The sequence below is a fragment of the Eschscholzia californica genome, unplaced genomic scaffold (assembly GCF_041429995.1).
Source record: "Eschscholzia californica isolate CP2 unplaced genomic scaffold, dmEscCali1.0.p SCAF_1, whole genome shotgun sequence".
NCBI classification, from domain to species: domain Eukaryota; kingdom Viridiplantae; phylum Streptophyta; class Magnoliopsida; order Ranunculales; family Papaveraceae; genus Eschscholzia; species Eschscholzia californica.
The window spans coordinates 43059632-43076235 of record NW_028238198.1 but is presented as its reverse complement, the minus strand read 5'-3'; the positions used below and the strand labels follow the sequence as shown (position 1 = coordinate 43076235).

General features: G+C 35.2%; 2 protein-coding genes across 2 annotated transcripts; both read right to left on the bottom strand.

Annotated features, from left to right (window-relative positions):
* Nucleotides 1-434: 434 nt before the first annotated feature.
* On the bottom strand, nt 435-2915 carry LOC147566991 (peroxidase 12-like). Its single transcript, XM_086653583.1, has 3 exons — nt 2350-2915; nt 1293-1487; nt 435-1200 (listed from the first exon to the last, which is right to left on the bottom strand). The coding sequence occupies exons 1-3, from the start codon at nt 2602-2604 to the stop codon at nt 571-573; spliced, it is 1080 nt and encodes a 359-aa protein (XP_086509709.1). The 5' UTR covers nt 2605-2915; the 3' UTR covers nt 435-570.
* A 5112-nt stretch (nt 2916-8027) lies between these two features.
* Nucleotides 8028-14226, bottom strand: ASHH1 (SET domain group 26). The gene is made up of 11 exons (XM_086653582.1): nt 13948-14226; nt 13327-13458; nt 12702-12766; nt 11748-11904; nt 11560-11646; nt 10776-10860; nt 10599-10692; nt 10250-10448; nt 9554-9588; nt 8933-9383; nt 8028-8485 (listed from the first exon to the last, which is right to left on the bottom strand). The coding sequence occupies exons 2-11, from the start codon at nt 13327-13329 to the stop codon at nt 8207-8209; spliced, it is 1455 nt and encodes a 484-aa protein (XP_086509708.1). The 5' UTR covers nt 13330-13458; nt 13948-14226; the 3' UTR covers nt 8028-8206.
* Between the last annotated feature and the right edge of the window lie 2378 nt (nt 14227-16604).

Here is a 16604-nt window from a genome sequence, read left to right as displayed (position 1 = left end):
TTTAGGATGTTTCATTAATTTCAATCCATCTACAATCTTCCAATCCAAGAGTTGTTAGTGTTCTTCCAATCCAAGAGTTGTATAAGAATTTTATTCGTAAGAACATATTTGAGTATAAGATGATTCGATTCAGGAAAGGTGTTTCAATTTATTCAACAATTTAGTAGTGCTTGGATAGATCAATTTAGGGTTTGGAAGAATTAGGATGGTTTCAAAGAAACTACTAATATGTTGGGCAACAAAATCTTTTATGTGCGTTGAAAGTCATATTTTAATTCTGGCACGCGCGAAATAGAAAATCTCATCTAACTGACGTCATTGCTGATTCTCCTCTATTAAGTGGCACGGATATGTCTATTTGCAATTTGTAAGTAGGAAGGTATACGCCGATATCAAGTTGAAAATTCAAAATAATATTCATGTTAATTATATTATTTTTTTGATAAAATCTACTTAAATTTTATTAAAAGAAAGACTTGCAAAAAAGTACACAATTATTAACTAAATTCTCACACATACAAGCATGACATACAATTCATGAAAGGCCTTCATGAAATTAACCTTAATTAATTAAAATGCAGCAGCATTTTCTACCATTTCAATGACTTCATCAACCACAGAAGATAAGAAGGAGGATGAAGTCGGGTTGCGGGCTGAACAATTGGCTCGAATCTCACCTTGACGACCAGTCAACACACTCATCTGACCCATCTTAATCATGGAAAACCCAAATCTCTCAAAGAACAAAGTCTGATTTACTGCATAACTAGTAACAATGGGCCGTGTAGGTTTATGGGTATAAAGATCTTGATCCGAAGTAAATAACCCTTGTCTGTTCATGAGATCGACGTAATATTTGTTATCAAACTTGTTTGGGGTTCGAAGATCGAGCACAGTGGTGTTGGTAGAGTTGGTGGTTGGGCAAGTGATCTTGAGGTTTCGGGCGAAAGTCTTGTCCATAGTAGGGTCTTGGGTCGGGTATAACCGTGTAGTAAAGGAGGCACAATGCCCAATTCCAATGGTATGGCCACCCGAAAGTGCTACCAGATCGGTTGAATCGAGGTTTTTAGAAGCGAAGGCAGAGATAAGGGTAGTTGCATTTAGAAAGGGAGCAGGGAGATTTTGTAGGGTTGCATTTTGTGTTGCAAAATTGAGTCCATCTCTTCTTCCCATTGGGACTTTGTATTTTGGTCCTCCTGACTGCATTTATTCAATAATCAAATATGTAATTTGTTCTTATATTAATTAAATATAGATTTTTTTTTTGTTAAAATAAAGAAATAGACGAGTACCAATAAGACGGAGTCACGAGCAGCCAGAGCAGTGATATCTGCACAAGAGACTACACGACCGCATGCTTTGTGGACAAGGGCACGAAGGTCGTTAATGATCTTAAATGCCTCGGCTCTAAGTGTTAAATTTGGTATAGCGTTCTTCTCACTTGGTCCACTTGCTGATCCATCTAGCAATACCGAACCATCGCATCCCTGTATGGTCATCAACATCGTCAAAACACTCACTGTCAAAACCCTAATAATTAGTAAAAATTGTGTTTTCCCCATATTAAACAAGCTAGAAGATTTAAAACTTCGTTTATTGAGTTTATAAGATGACTTCGCTATTACATTTTAGTAATAAAAATTTCATTTGTCGATGTTGGACTATACCCGTCACATTATGTACACTTTGTGACATTCTTTAAATAGAATACTCTTTTTTTTGTTCTGATGATGGTTCTAGCTCGAACATGATTTGATACTGGATATTCCAAAAGATGCACTCCAAAATTAAGCTTAGAAATTTTCAGGATGCATAGAGAGATTGGGGGTTATTAATGGTGGAAAATTATGTAGTTAAGGCAATTGGACAGGTATCAGGAGGAGAGAACCGTCTGGGTCAAACATTAATTATTAGTCTCTACCCCACAGAAACAGGAGAACGTCTAGGGTGGAAAACAAATTTAGGTCATGTTTGTTTTATCAGAAATCTAACTAGTAAATATCTAACAAATTCGAGTCAGATTTCAGAATGTTTGGTTTTTGTTTCATTCATGCCTCTAGCTCATCTCATTGGTTGATAGCCATTAGCCAATGGTTTTGGGTCCAGTCGAAACTTCGAGTAATATATAAAATGAGTCTAAGTGATTAAAATACTTAAACTGACCCATTTTCGAACAACTATTCCAAATCAGACAGTAGTACATAGACGAGTCAGATTCAAACACTAAAGAAAACCACCTAGATTGGTATTTTCTTTTCCTTCACATGGGTTTCTTCCACCTAGTGTAATGGGATAAAGAGCCATTAAAGGATATTTTCGAGATTCGATGATCGAAATGGAAAAATATACCTGAACAAAGCAATCATGGAAATGGAGACGAAGCAAGCCAGCAGCTTGGGTTATATCTTTCTTGAATACAGTCTTCAAATGGTCTCTCACTATTTTCTCTAGTTTTGGGCAATTTGATTTGTAGAAACTGAAAGATAGTCCTTTCACTAGTGGTGGTGTTTTTTGTGCCTCTGAAAGATTAGTACCCATCCAAACAGAAGATACTACAAATATAACAACTAGAGAGAGAAATGAATATGATGATGAAGAAGCCATTTATGATCTATGCTGCTTACTCAGTTGCCCCTCTCTCTCTTTCTCTCTAGGTATTTTGTATAGAGGTCTAATAATAACTGAAGGGATTACTGGGAGGTTTGGTTATAAATAGGCAACAAACTGTCACCACTAAGATAAACAAAAAATCTACTTGGGCACCTCAATAAAAATGTCAATGATTTGAAATCTAAGTCTTCTAAGTCGACGACGGATCCTTCAACAAAAAAAAAAAAAAGTCGACGACGGATATGTTGGGCGAGGTTGGTATACATGTTAAAGACATGGTACCCTTACCTAGTTAGGGCAATCACATCAGCTATTTGTCTGTGGTCGACCCAAATTTTTAGGCCAAACATCGACTCGGACAAACATTATATTTTATTTTTTATCTTTTAATTGTTTACGTTGTTAAGTGTTTAATAGTACTTCAATTTTTTGGATTTTATGAAATTGTAGAGACGTGTGTTTCTTTACCTTGGGTTTATACATCTTGAAATTAGAGGTCTTGTGTATATGTTGGGATTTGAACACATAGCACAAAAGAAATCTTGACCCACTAACCCTTTGATGACCAAAATCAGGTCAAGCCTTCAAGGTGTTCATATCAACTTTTTCTTGTATACTACTTACTATATCTAAATTTCTATATAATGTAGTTTTGGATAAAGTTGAGGTCGCATGGGTGCGTGTACCTTTTGAAGTCGCCATAGTCTTTTTTTAACGTTTAAAGATATTATAAGGGGCCTATAATAAAAGTCGTACCAACTATCAATCAAATCCTCCTGTCCCTTATGTTTGTTTACCACTTTTCATATGTCTTGAATTTTTCTCAAATGACATTTTGGAAGTTTGCAATAAACCAAATTACTAGGAAATGATTCTTATACCCTTTGAGTCTTTTTTTTTTCTTGTTTTAACTTTCTTTTTTGTGTTTCAACAAAAAAAAAACTTTCTTTTTTGTGTTTGGGCCATTCAAAGGCAAAGTATGAATCAATTTGAAGATGCATTAGGTAAACCCCTGAGATACGATAAACTATGCTCTTGTGAAGAAGAGACATTAGAATTCATTTCATGATAAATAAAAATTTAAATGAACTTACTCATTGATGAAATTGCTTCGAAAATTTGGTGTGGTACATTTTGCAAAAGACAGAAACGCATAAACTCTCAATACAAGGTGAAATTCTTGTAAGACACAGATGATGTCAAATGCTTCTTATTCGTCGGAAAATATAGTAATCCGAGAACTAAAATATTGATACTAGCAAGATTCACTCACTTCCCTTTGAAAATTGATGTTTTACAGACTTTTCATAATCAGGAAAAAAAAGTGGGATCAAGTTCCACAACTTCTTATGCTACCTCTGTACCTATACCACTCCCCATGACTTTTACATAGCTCTTTAGGTATACTTCATGCACCCTTCCTAGCGTCAAGGAATAGGTTTCATTCTCTCCATGTAAATGGACAATGTGACAAAGTCAACAAATTTCCAATCATTCAACTTCCTATGAAAATTCAGATTCAATGTAATCCCCATCTAGAGTCTTCATAACATTCAAATTAAGATGAATGCCTCCTTTCGAGAGAGGGAATCAAGGTAGGAAACGAGTCTTTCAGTGTGTGCTTTGCACACCAAATGTCAGTCTAAAACTTAACTCTGGTTTTGTTTCCCACCTTGAAAGAGACAAGTCTCGAAATCTCTCCAAACGATTGCATACCTTCATAAAGAGACCCATAATACAGTCAAAGCGGTTTAACTAGAAGGAATTTAAGGGAACACCGTGATCATTAATTAAAGTCTTGCTCAATACATCAATAACAAATTCTGTATTTTTGGTTTAAAACTGTTGAGATCCAAAAAGACAATTGATTGAAGTATGTAATCTGGCAACTGACACATCGCTTAAGAGTCAAATTTTAACTAACACTAGGTAAACGAAACATTTACGAAAGAATTATGCTTTTGAACTTGACTAGTTGAGGGATTGACAGTTTGTTACTTAGACTAACTTTCTTCAACATGTGCATTTTCACATGTACCCACGATTATTTTCTTTGGGTAAAACATCTATTATATTTATATTAAAGTAGTAATTAACATATAGAGTAGGTATACATATGTGATGCCTCTTTTGTTATTCATTGATCACTACAAGTGAAAAGGTGATTATAAACAAATCAATAAAGGGACACAAGGTCCTAATTGTTATAATATATAATATAGTAGGTTGGGTATTAGGTGAAACATTAGATGCACATCTAGATTTACTGTACCCACCTACTATTCTCTACATAAAAGAGCTCCATATCTTCCAATTTTCTATACAACATACATACATGTCAACATGTGCATACCTCATATGTTAATTTCTTTATCTTTATGTAAATCTAATCTTGCTTTATATGACTTTTAGACAAAAATACATTGGCAATGTGTTTTTTATGAGAATTTTCTTATGTCTTAATTTTATACTACCAACATCGAAACTATAGTCCTTGCAACAAAAAGTATGTAAAAGGCTTATAATGCAATACATTTGAAATTGACAAATGAAAGTCGTGTAATATCTCTGTATATTGTCAGTTGGTTAGATTTGTATTGGTGATTGTTCACAGACTTACTAGTAATCACATCTTATAAGATTGTCTCGACCTTGCAATCTTTCAGACTGCTAGCTAGTAATATTGTCCTCTTTAGTGTTATAGTGTCTCCCAGTTTTAAATCAAGTCACTAGCAAAGGCGAAAGGGTACATAATCTCTTATAAGAATACTACACCTGATTTCCCACTTGGTGTGAGTACCACTTTAACACAAAAGTTTGATCCTAAATTTGAACTATGTGAAAAAACAGAAGTCAAATTCCTAATTCTCGAAATTACTAATGGAGAATGTGCGAGTTTAATCTTCTCACTTTCTTTCCAACCAATGACACTGGACTATTTCACAAGAAAATTGTTTTTCTTTTTTGCGAAAAAAAACTTTTCCATTCAATTCTTTCCTACAAGCGAAGAAAAACCCAATTGTTTAATCTTTATCGCAAATGATATAGTTTTCTTCTTTTCAGTTCCAAAATAATGCTTTGTAACAAATAAAACCTCTACGAAAAAAGTTGGCCTTGTCATATAACAATGTCATATGTTAAGTTTGAATTCATTCACCGGACGTTAAATTCATTCACCGGACGTTAAATTATTTAAATATTTTCTTTATTATCTCGTGTGTAATTTGTTTTGGGGAATTTGGCCAAAACTCCCTAAGAAATTATGTTTTTGGTTAAAAAGGATTCATCAAAATTTTTTAGGTTTCACCTCCCTGATGGCAATTATGTAATTTTCAATTTCAGTAAAAAGACCAACCTAACCCTAGTCTAAGAAAATACCTTGCAAACACCTTGCACTGCCTTGCAAACACTTTGCACTGCCTTGCAAAGCCTTGCAAACACCTTGCAGAGCCTTGCAAACACCTTGCAGAGCCTTGCAAACACCTTGCATAGTTTTTGCAAACACCTTGGATAGCCTTGCAAACAAATTGCAGAGCCTTGCGAACACCTTGCAGAGCCTTGCAAAAACTTTGCAGAGCCTTGCGAACACCTTGCAGGACTTTTGCAAATACCTTGCACAACCTTGCGAACACCTTGCAAAGCTTTGCAAATACCTTGCAGAGCCTTGCAAACACCTTGCAGAGCCTTGCAAACACCTTGCAGAGCCTTGCAAACACCTTGCAATGCCATGCAAATGGTTTGCAAATTAGTTTTGAATTGATTTAACATGAAATTTGTTACAAATTATTATATTTTGTCTAATAGAATGTTGTATCGAAAAACTAGCTAAAACCCCTACAAATTCATAATAGTCATTTTATAAGCTCTAGCACCATCATTTTACTTTTCTTCGAAAAACTTCCAAAGCTTTCATGAAATTCTCAATTTGAACATAAATACCAATCATGATTGTCCAAGAAAAAAATATTTCTCACAAGCATTTCATCTAAGAACTTTATAGCTATTTCAACCAACCTACGTCTTGTATAACCAACTAACGTTGCATTCCAAGCAACAACATCTCTTTCAAGCATTTTATCAAACACATTGCTTGCATCAACTATACTTTCACAACTTTCATATAAATCCAACAAATAAGTTTGAACATAAACATCAAAACTAACAAATTGTTATCCATCATTCATAACTCAATGAAAATAAAGCAATGAAGAAGTTGGATTGTACCTTGAAACACTATCAAATTCTCCTCCCATTGAAAGTATATAAAACTTTCTCTCTCTAGAATTTAGAACCAAAAACTAAATCAAACCCCTTAAAAGCCTCTTCAAACAAGCAAATAGATTAAATCACCAAAACCTAAAAACATTAACCTATCTTATAGCCAAAATCGATTCAAACCCCAGAAATTTTAATCGGCGTCGACAATCCAACTCGGTTCGTTCATGAGAAAAACTCAAGTTCCTGATTTATTAGTTAGATTATTACTAGGTATTTCTAATTGAATGAAGGGTATTTTTGACTCTTAAAAAGTTGGTGCCTTTAAAAATGTCCTTGAAGCCTATTTTTATAACTTACTTGGGGCCTAGCTAGTTAAAAAGATGGGTTGTCTTTTTAACAAAAAAAAATACAAGAAATTGGGCCTCCAGCCCAATTTCCTGATTTGTTTTTCTCGCACTAAACCACTAGTCCCTAAATTACCAGTCACAATCCCAATTTTGCATCATAGTCTTTACAATCACAGTCTACCTTTAGAATAAAAGTGGTACAATGCATCTAGTGTTTAAAACAGATAATTTGAACATAATCATGTTTTGAAAAATAGCCTGACTATTTGAATCTTCTTCGTAGGAAAGTTTGTTATGTTCCTATTCAAGTTTTGAATAGGAGCGGTTGACTTTAAAAATTTTCGATAAATCAGTTTGTGTGATTTAAAACAAATTGAAAGTCGTTTTCTTTCATTTTACCATCCCATCCTGAAGTCACTATCACAGAGGAAAGAAACCTTCTGAATCACGCTCATTGTCTGAAACGTAGCCCTAGCTGTCAAGTCCCCAAGTGTTGAATGTCAATTAAGTATAGCGATTTTCACTCACCCAAACTGCTAACCCATTGGCATGGGCATGCATTTTCCAGGCTATGCTAAAACTGAAGTAGCTTGTCGTTGGCATAGTTCTGCACTATCTCAGTTGGGTTCGTCAGGGTAGTAAGCCGAGACAAGCACCAGATGGAGGTTGTATTTTCTCTCGCAAATTAAGTCGAGTCTGGAGCCAACAGAGGAGAGGACTGTACCCACCTTCACGGATGAGAGATACAACATGCTCTGAATGGTACACAATAACAAGATGCCTCACGATCCCTTCAACTAATTTAGTTCCCAAATTATTTATAAACTAATCTGGATGATTGCCAATCACATATTCGATGTTAATATTTTCGTATTGGATGTCAATGAATTGAATCTATAGTTCACAAAATGTCACCTCCGTCATAACTTTTACCTAGTAAGTGAAGGAATCATTTTTCATTAATCCGACAGGTCAAGTTTCCCATGATGAAAATACTTTGTTTGAATTGAGCCCTCTTTCTGGCACCCCCACTAATTTGTCAAATATTTGATAGCATTTTCATTACCTCCTCCACCATGAGCAGGAGGATTTGTTTCGGTACGCGGCCTCTTGGGAGTAAACATTATGTTCTTGATGATGGAGGAGTAAAGATCAAATTCTGCTTTCAGTTTAGAACAACTCGCTTCGATCCACTTCTCTGCCACACTAGTAGACACACTTTCTTGGCTGTCCCTCTCATGCTCTTCAATGGCAGGCCGAATCTCGTTATACAATTCATCCAGTTCGGAACTCGCTTCATTCTTCCTTTCCTACATTACCACAAAACAAAAAACTTTCATTATCACACAACTTTCAAGGAAAGTTCTACAGGGTTGGCTATTGGCACAAGCCCGATGGCCTTATCCTTGGGCCCAAGGGCCACCAGAGTGAGATACACGTCTCAACTTTCACTTTATTGGATGAAGCCAGTCTCCATCCAAACTAACATATAACCGGGCCTGGACTCAGAAGACGGTCCAAGACGCTTGGCGGGGTTGATAGCCAGATAGCAAGTGCCGATAAAATTTCCAAATTTCAATATGCAGATCTCCACTGGTTGCTCCCAAAACTAACTATAGGGTCCTATGTTTTATTCACTGTTCGCTCTCACAGATTAAAAGAGAGAATTAAGACCATATATTTTGTTCACCAAAACTCTAAATTTAAGTCTATCGACACCCGCCCTCCTCCTAAGTTACAAGTGAGGAGATCCATACCTCGTAGTTGCGGATTTCTTTTCTTGCTTCCTTTGATGCCAAGAGTTCAGCAACAAGTTTTGCATCGACTTGCTTTTGTTGTTGTTTTGATTTTCCATTGGAGTAGCTTCCTGGTCTTTTGCTGGAAACTGGACTTCTCTGTATGTAATAGCTCCGGCAAGCACTCTTACTTTGTACCATCACATTTTTCTGTGTAAATGTCTTAGTAGTAGCAGCAGTGTTAGGGTGATATAGTGTCTTGTCCTTGCTAACTTCATATTTTGCCTTATTCATGTAAACACCCTCCACTGAAACTACATTAAGAGGCTCTATAATAAGTGGATTGGACTGAATATTGTCGTCATTCACTGTCATGTTAGATTCGGCTCTTATGGGATCCAATGTATTGAGGAGCTTGGCAGTGGGGGCGTCTTCCTCAGAATCATATAGAGGGATGTCCTCGATGGAGTATCTGAAGCAAATTTCAAATAAGATACACCAATACTGAATATGAAGGGCAAACAATAGTATCATAAAAATCAATGTCGACTATCAGAAATACTACAGAACAATAAGATTGTGATGTTTCCTCAAAATCAATAGGTCCATAGGAGCAAATACATTGATGGTAGTTTTGATTACCTGTCATCATCGTCTTCCCAGAGATATGTATCTTCCTGCAGAAAAAGCGGTACTTCGATGAGAAAAAAAATCTATAATTGGATAGGTTGACAGATAAACACGAAATTACATATTCGGAACAGAACAAAAAGAATATGAATGCTCAATTTAACTATCTCTATGAGAAAAACTCATCATACATAAGTAAAGCGACAAAATTCAGATAAACCAATTGCAATTACAATAGACTGCACAAAAGTAATAATTAGGAATAGGATAGTCTTCCAGATCCGAGTGCTAAAGTGTATTACCACTCTCGAGGTCAAATATTTAACTTTTCAATGTGATAAAGGAGACCAGTTTGTAACTAATAGATGAAGGCATCATTTGTTCTAATGAAGTTCAAGCAGTAAACAATGGAAATCAGCCAATCACTGATCTAACCTCACAAGCCACCTTGCTGAAATGAACTAACAAGGCAACCTAGCTTGATTCGTTCATGTTGATATTTGCTGAGTTCTAGGAATTAGAATCCAATAGGTGAGACTCTATTGTTCTCCTATAAATACAATCATCAAGCCTTGTCGTTACTTTTAGACTTATAGTGGTGAAATTTATCTATGTTTTTTCGAAGTAAACCTTGCTAAAGTAGGCAATCAATTACAATCATAGTTAGGGTGGTTTAGGAAAAAAATTGGTGAGGAAGTAGGGAAGCACCTGGAAACCACGAGATTTTGCCCCAAGAAATCCAGAACAACAAGCAGCACCACAGAGGCAACGAACCTTAGCACCACCATACCATTCAAAGTTATAATTATATGCCAATTCCATTCCTGTATGAATATCTTGTCTGGCAAATATGCCAACTCTTATCTCTCCCAACACTGTCCATTTCCGAGTTTCGCAGTTTGGTTGGCTGTTCTATCAACAAAGTAAAGTTAGTTAAATAAACTAAGAGCACTTCCTCATTACGATTTATTTTTCTATATAGGCTGAATAAAGAAATTAAATATCACATACTGAAGCTCTTTTATGAGTTCATATGTTCTAGTTTGAGGTAGCTTACCATGAATGGTTTATAAACCTAGCAAGGCTTCCCTTTCTAGTAGCATCAATTGATTCGTAGGCATTTAGGGTTATTATAAATGCATTCTTAAGACCTGAAATCCATTCAAAGAAATAAATTGAGGTTTCAACTTTCAAGTAAAAGCATACTGGCATATTTATTGAAGGCAGAGTATACCTTGAATTTCATAAGCATGAGCTCTTCTCCTTGCTTCTTTCCTAGATATTACTTCACCACAATACTCGATGATAAACTGCCCTCGCTGTATCAATCAATACATGTTTTTTACTTATCATCTTTCTTCATATGAGCAACTCATGAAAATAAATTATGAAAACTTAAAGGGGTGGGTTTTAGTTAGAGATGTCAATGTCATCAGATCTTTGGTGAATATAATCTAAGGAGATCAGTAGATGATGCTTAGTATCATGACAACCCAAAGTATACCCGTGATTAAACGGAAAACCCGAGTACTTAAGATACTGTAAGTGTTGAAGTAAATCGAATGTTGAACAAGGACACCTCTGCCAACTGTTATAATAAATAAGAAGTGAGGAACTTATCAGCAGTTTTTGCTCCTAATATGCTTCAGAAATAAGTAAACACAAAAAAGCTAATGGCTAACAAATTGAATTCGGGTAGATCTGACTTCGTATCAAATATGCTTAGGACAAATTATATTTTTCTTTGGATGAAAAAATATTAGTAAAATGTCAAGTCAACCTCACAGAGACACAGACAATCTCCTCTATTATCCTCCTCAACACTAAACATGACGAAGCGTAAGATGTGAATATTGCCACAATACCCCTATTAGTCGTCCCAAAATTCTGTATTAAAAAGTCAATTGCTACGGGATACCCACTTAAAGACTCGATGCCAAGATTCCAGCAAAGAAAAAGGTTGGTGAAAGTATGTATATAGTTGCACGGTTCATATCAGGTGACATTATAATAAATACCTTAATATTTTCATCAGCCAAAAGTCCCCACCCGCGCCCTTCTGTTTTGAACAGTTTTGACTTAGCATTTTCACATTTCTGGAATTTCTGCAAACAAAAATGAGGACATAAGAAAAGCATAAAAGACACCAGCATCTCACTCTCTCAGGGCACAAGCATACCAAAATTTCTGTGAACAATCAAGTCACCTGATTCTTGCAGTAGCTGCCACAAGGGCAGTACCCAGGTGTACACTCTGTGCTGGTTAGAAAATTCAAGCACCTCTCCCCACATGCACTTTCAGAATCATCAGCATTGTATTTGCAATCGCAAATTGCAATATCCTCCTCTTTTTGCTTCTTGTGCCTATGAATATAGTGGAGTAAGTTACTAGCACATGATAGTACCTGACTAAATATATAGCTAGAGAATAATAAGGCAATGCCCATTGAATCATAAGACAGCCTTCGTCCCTCTTATCCTTAGACCGTAACTCATCCAAAAATGTGCTTAATTCCACCAAATTCATGAATATTTGAATAGAGTAATTGAAATAAAATAAGTGATGCTTGTCACTGTATATCCCCAACAGATGCCCACAAGATATGCCTAAGCTTTTTAATTCTTGACTAAATAAATGCTGAGTTAGTTGAGAGGTTGACATTAGGGTGATCAAATTTAAAAGGTTATGCTCCAAAATGGACTCAATCGCTCTACTTGCTAACATCCAAACCCCACCATAACTGTTTTGATTCCTACACTCTGATGTAGCTGATGCATGTGATAGAAGAGAGAGAGAAAATATAGTCAGATGGTATAGTGCTATACAACACTGAAACAAGATGAGGAAATTCAATTAGGGAAGGCGGCAACAATCTTAACAACAAAAGTCCCACGTTATGTGTTCTTGTCTATAAGAGAAATCACCAGATACCATCGTCCTATAACTCGTTCGAAGCAAATGTATGTTTAAGAGTCTATCAAATATGTATTCCCAAGATCATTATTAGCTATTAGGCCTGTTTACACTTTACACAAGAAAACGATTTTAACAGTGATAATAGGACTCGCATGTATTAGAAAAACAATCAGATTTACAAGAAATTTCTCAAATAAAATCCACTTGAAAAGAAAAAAACTTTCAAGGTAGGGAAAATCCTTACTTTCGGTACAGGAAATCATTTTGCTCAATGTGTATGAAGTCTGGTGGTCCAGCAGTTGGTTGATCCTATATAGAAAGAACAATTTTGTAGTCATTAACAGAATATCCTCATTGCAGTAATCCATAAACCCCGAAAAAGTTGAAGTTCAAATTAAGTCTTCTTGAACAAACAAGAAATATTTTGCATCAACAAATCTTACGTAGTGAATGAAGTTTGAAGGCAAATAAAACAATTCATAAAGAGGTACTTAATTTCCGAAGAAGAAGAAATAATTATTAAGATGACTAGAGAGTAAGTCATGTGTACCAAAACAACATTCCCCTATTCAGAACAAATAAAATGGATAATCCGATGAATGCAAGATTGGATCAACCAACTCATGTATAAATTGAAACATACACAATCAACATTAAAAGATGTCGAGAGGATCAGCACTCCTCTGTTGCCAATAAGAAATACAGAAGACAGGTTCACCATATATTCATAACACACATCAATACCCAAGTTCAACTTTCAGTACATTTAAAAAAATCAAAACAATTACTATTTGAAACTTCAAAACCTAAGTAGCCTAGACGATCAAATTACAACATAAACCTCTAAGAATAAGTCAGAGTGGAAGTACCATTATAACCAAGATCCGCTTCACCCACACGATACTCGTAATTGACTGGATATGGTACTATGGTAGAGGCACCAAAACTGCAGTTCCAAGAGTACTACGTCGTCTAAGATCTTACTGAACAACTGTCACATTCTGGACCCAAAAAAGATGATTACGATTATGAATAATGAATTTGCAACAAATAACAGAATCCAAAAAGAACATCATAAAATGAGTAATCAACAAAGTCATAGACTAACATCCCATCACTTTGTACTACATCAAATTTTTCTTGAATTCCATTAATTGATTGAACCATTTGCCTAATCAAATCCCTAGTCAAATTTGGGGTTTCAAGTTAATTAGTAGTTCAAATATCTGTCTTGGACCTTGGTTATAGCAGCATTCTTCTATGTCATAACTCGAACACCAACTTCTGATATCCATATAATACAAAGGTTTCACTAACCCATCGACGGATTACTGAAAACCAATATAGAAACCCTTATAATACAAATCTAAGTCTCAGACAAAACAAAGCTAAAGGCATGTGAAGTGAAATTCGAATAATTGGGAGCGAAAATGCAAAGAATGAATGAAAAAAAAAAGGAATTAGGGTTTCAAAGTTTCAAACAAGATTACCTTGTTCAAACGAGAAAATTGAATTTCTCCTTGAAGCTGCTCGGTTTAGTAACGTGCTTGTGTTCAGATGATTACTGGAGGATTAAAAAATCTTGCAACAAAGCGAGATCATCTTCTTCAGGGTCCCGCTTCTGGTTTAGCTTTTTAACCTTGCCCGCGAAATTGATTCACCACGCACCAGCTTCTAGAGGTGCCCCACCCAGTCACCCTTATGCTCTTAGCCCATCTCTCTTTAGTGCCCTCGGAGGCTCGGACTGTCCCATTCAGTGGGGCAAGGCCAAGAAGAGAGAGGGGTGCTTGTGAGTAAAATGACGGGGCGCCTTGGGTAGGTGGGAATAGAAATTGATTAGAATCACATTTATTAGTGGTGTTTGATGTTGTACAAAGAGTGCATTCTCATATTTGGTTAACAACTAAGAGGGTGTTTGATTTTTGCACTTATTAAGTGATTTTCACTTAATAAGTGTGGGCCGGCAATTTTAGACCGTTTGTTTTTTCACTTAATAAGTGAATATCACTTGTAAGTGGGGTCAAAGTAAGTGCAAAAAAGTAAGCTCCAACTTGGAGCTTATTTTTTTGCACTTACTTTCTAAGTGCTAAGAAAGACATTTTTATCCTTATCGAATATAATAATTACCAATGTAATTATAACTAAAAAAAAAATCTTAAACAATTGATGAGTAAAAAATCTTTTTATGACTTTACCAATGACCCTTTTCCTTCTTCACTCATCCTTCACCTAAGTTTTTCTCTTTAAAAAATTTCACATCTCTCCTTCATTAATCACGGAACCACACAAATTCCGTGATGCAACGTAAGCTCTTTCTCCTTCATAGTTTTTAATTACTTGAGGTTAATATTTTCCACAGAAAGTATTCATAAACCGTAATTCTCTTGTATTCAAACTCGCGAGCATAACGAATTAGTATGAAATGCTAATATGTAAATATTTTAAGGTCAAAATAGACAAATTCTCATTTTTATAACATTTAGAATCTATTATACAAAACAGATCCTTGTGACTAGGACAAAATTAATGTAAATCAATGTGACTAGGACAAAATTAATGTAAATCAATGTGACTTGGCAATCTGACTAGGATACAATTAATAAATTTTCCAGCCAAGTAGGACAACCATGGGACAAAATCAAATCTAGCCATCCATTTTCTCTTCTAAGACTAAATCTGTCCGTCCATGCTTCAATGACCCTTCACTTGCTATTTTCGATTATTTCATAACGTCAGAGTTCAGACCCTACATTTTCCCTTTCTGTCTACATTTTTTTTCTTCTCTCTCTGCAACACACTCAAGGTAATAACGTCTCATCATCTTCAGTCGCTCTCTCTCCCTCTCACGTCTTTGCCAAAGTTGAAGGTAAGATTGTTATTTATCTCATCATTTTTTAATGGGATTTGTTTCTGGTCTAGGTTCTTTTAAAGTATTAGGTTCTGATTTTGTTTGTAGAAATTGAAGTCTTAAAGCCTCAATCAATTAGGGCTAATAATCCTTCAGTTCCTGAATTTGCAGTTCAAATTAGAGAGTTTTTCCATTAATTTGTTTGGAATTGAATCTAATGTGCTTACTTTTTTATGCTTCTTTGATTTCATTGTTTGCAGTTATCACATACTTTGCAAAACTGATGAGTTTTTTTCCCTTTCTCATTTCCCAGGGAAAGAACGGATATTCAACTTAAATTTATGTCTCAAGGTGTTAAAATCCTGCAGGTTGATTCGATTTTAACCATTTGATAGAATGTCTCTTAGAGGTTTGAAGACAATTGTTTGTACTTCTCTTTTTAATTCTTTTTTTGCTTCTGTAATTGTTTTTGTTTTTTGTTTTTCTTCTAAGAAGTTTATCAAAAGAAGGAAGGAAAAAAAACTATCCATCAAGCACGTCATAAAATTGAAACTTGTTCCTTCGATTGATTTAAGTGTTATAATTGTAGTTCAAAAATGACAATTTTGGGTTGGAAATTTATAGTTTTAGTCTAACTAATCTTACCTTCCTTTTACTTTCTACGAACAAACAAAAATAATGATAAATGGTAATGAGATTTTTATTCTTAGTTCACTATCCATCTCTATTTACATGTTTATATCTATTATACAAAACAGATCCTTGTGACTAGGACAAAATTAATGTAAATCAATGTGACTAGGACAAAATTAATGTAAATCAATGTGACTTGGCAATCTGACTAGGATACAATTAATAAATTTTCCAGCCAAGTAGGACAACCATGGGACAAAATCAAATCTAGCCATCCATTTTCTCTTCTAAGACTAAATCTGTCCGTCCATGCTTCAATGACCCTTCACTTGCTATTTTCGATTATTTCATAACGTCAGAGTTCAGACCCTACATTTTCCCTTTCTGTCTACATTTTTTTTCTTCTCTCTCTGCAACACACTCAAGGTAATAACGTCTCATCATCTTCAGTCGCTCTCTCTCCCTCTCACGTCTTTGCCAAAGTTGAAGGTAAGATTGTTATTTATCTCATCATTTTTTAATGGGATTTGTTTCTGGTCTAGGTTCTTTTAAAGTATTAGGTTCTGATTTTGTTTGTAGAAATTGAAGTCTTAAAGCCTCAATCAATTAGGGCTAATAATCCTTCAGTTCCTGAATTTGCAGTTCAAATTAGAGAGTTTTTCCATT

Excerpts from the sequence above, each read along its gene's own strand:
- LOC147566991 (XM_086653583.1), bottom strand. The coding sequence starts at position 2,604 with ATGGCTTCTTCATCATCATATTCATTTCTCTCTCTAGTTGTTATATTT. Across the intron at positions 1,488-2,349 it reads TCCATGATTGCTTTGTTCAG|GGATGCGATGGTTCGGTATT; the intron begins GTATATTTTTCC and ends ATGACCATACAG. Across the intron at positions 1,201-1,292 it reads CTCGTGACTCCGTCTTATTG|TCAGGAGGACCAAAATACAA; the intron begins GTACTCGTCTAT and ends GAATAAATGCAG.
- ASHH1 (XM_086653582.1), bottom strand. Across the intron at positions 10,861-11,559 it reads TGGCTGATGAAAATATTAAG|CGAGGGCAGTTTATCATCGA; the intron begins GTATTTATTATA and ends TGATTGATACAG. Across the intron at positions 9,589-10,249 it reads CAAAATCTCGTGGTTTCCAG|GAAGATACATATCTCTGGGA; the intron begins GTGCTTCCCTAC and ends CTTTTTCTGCAG.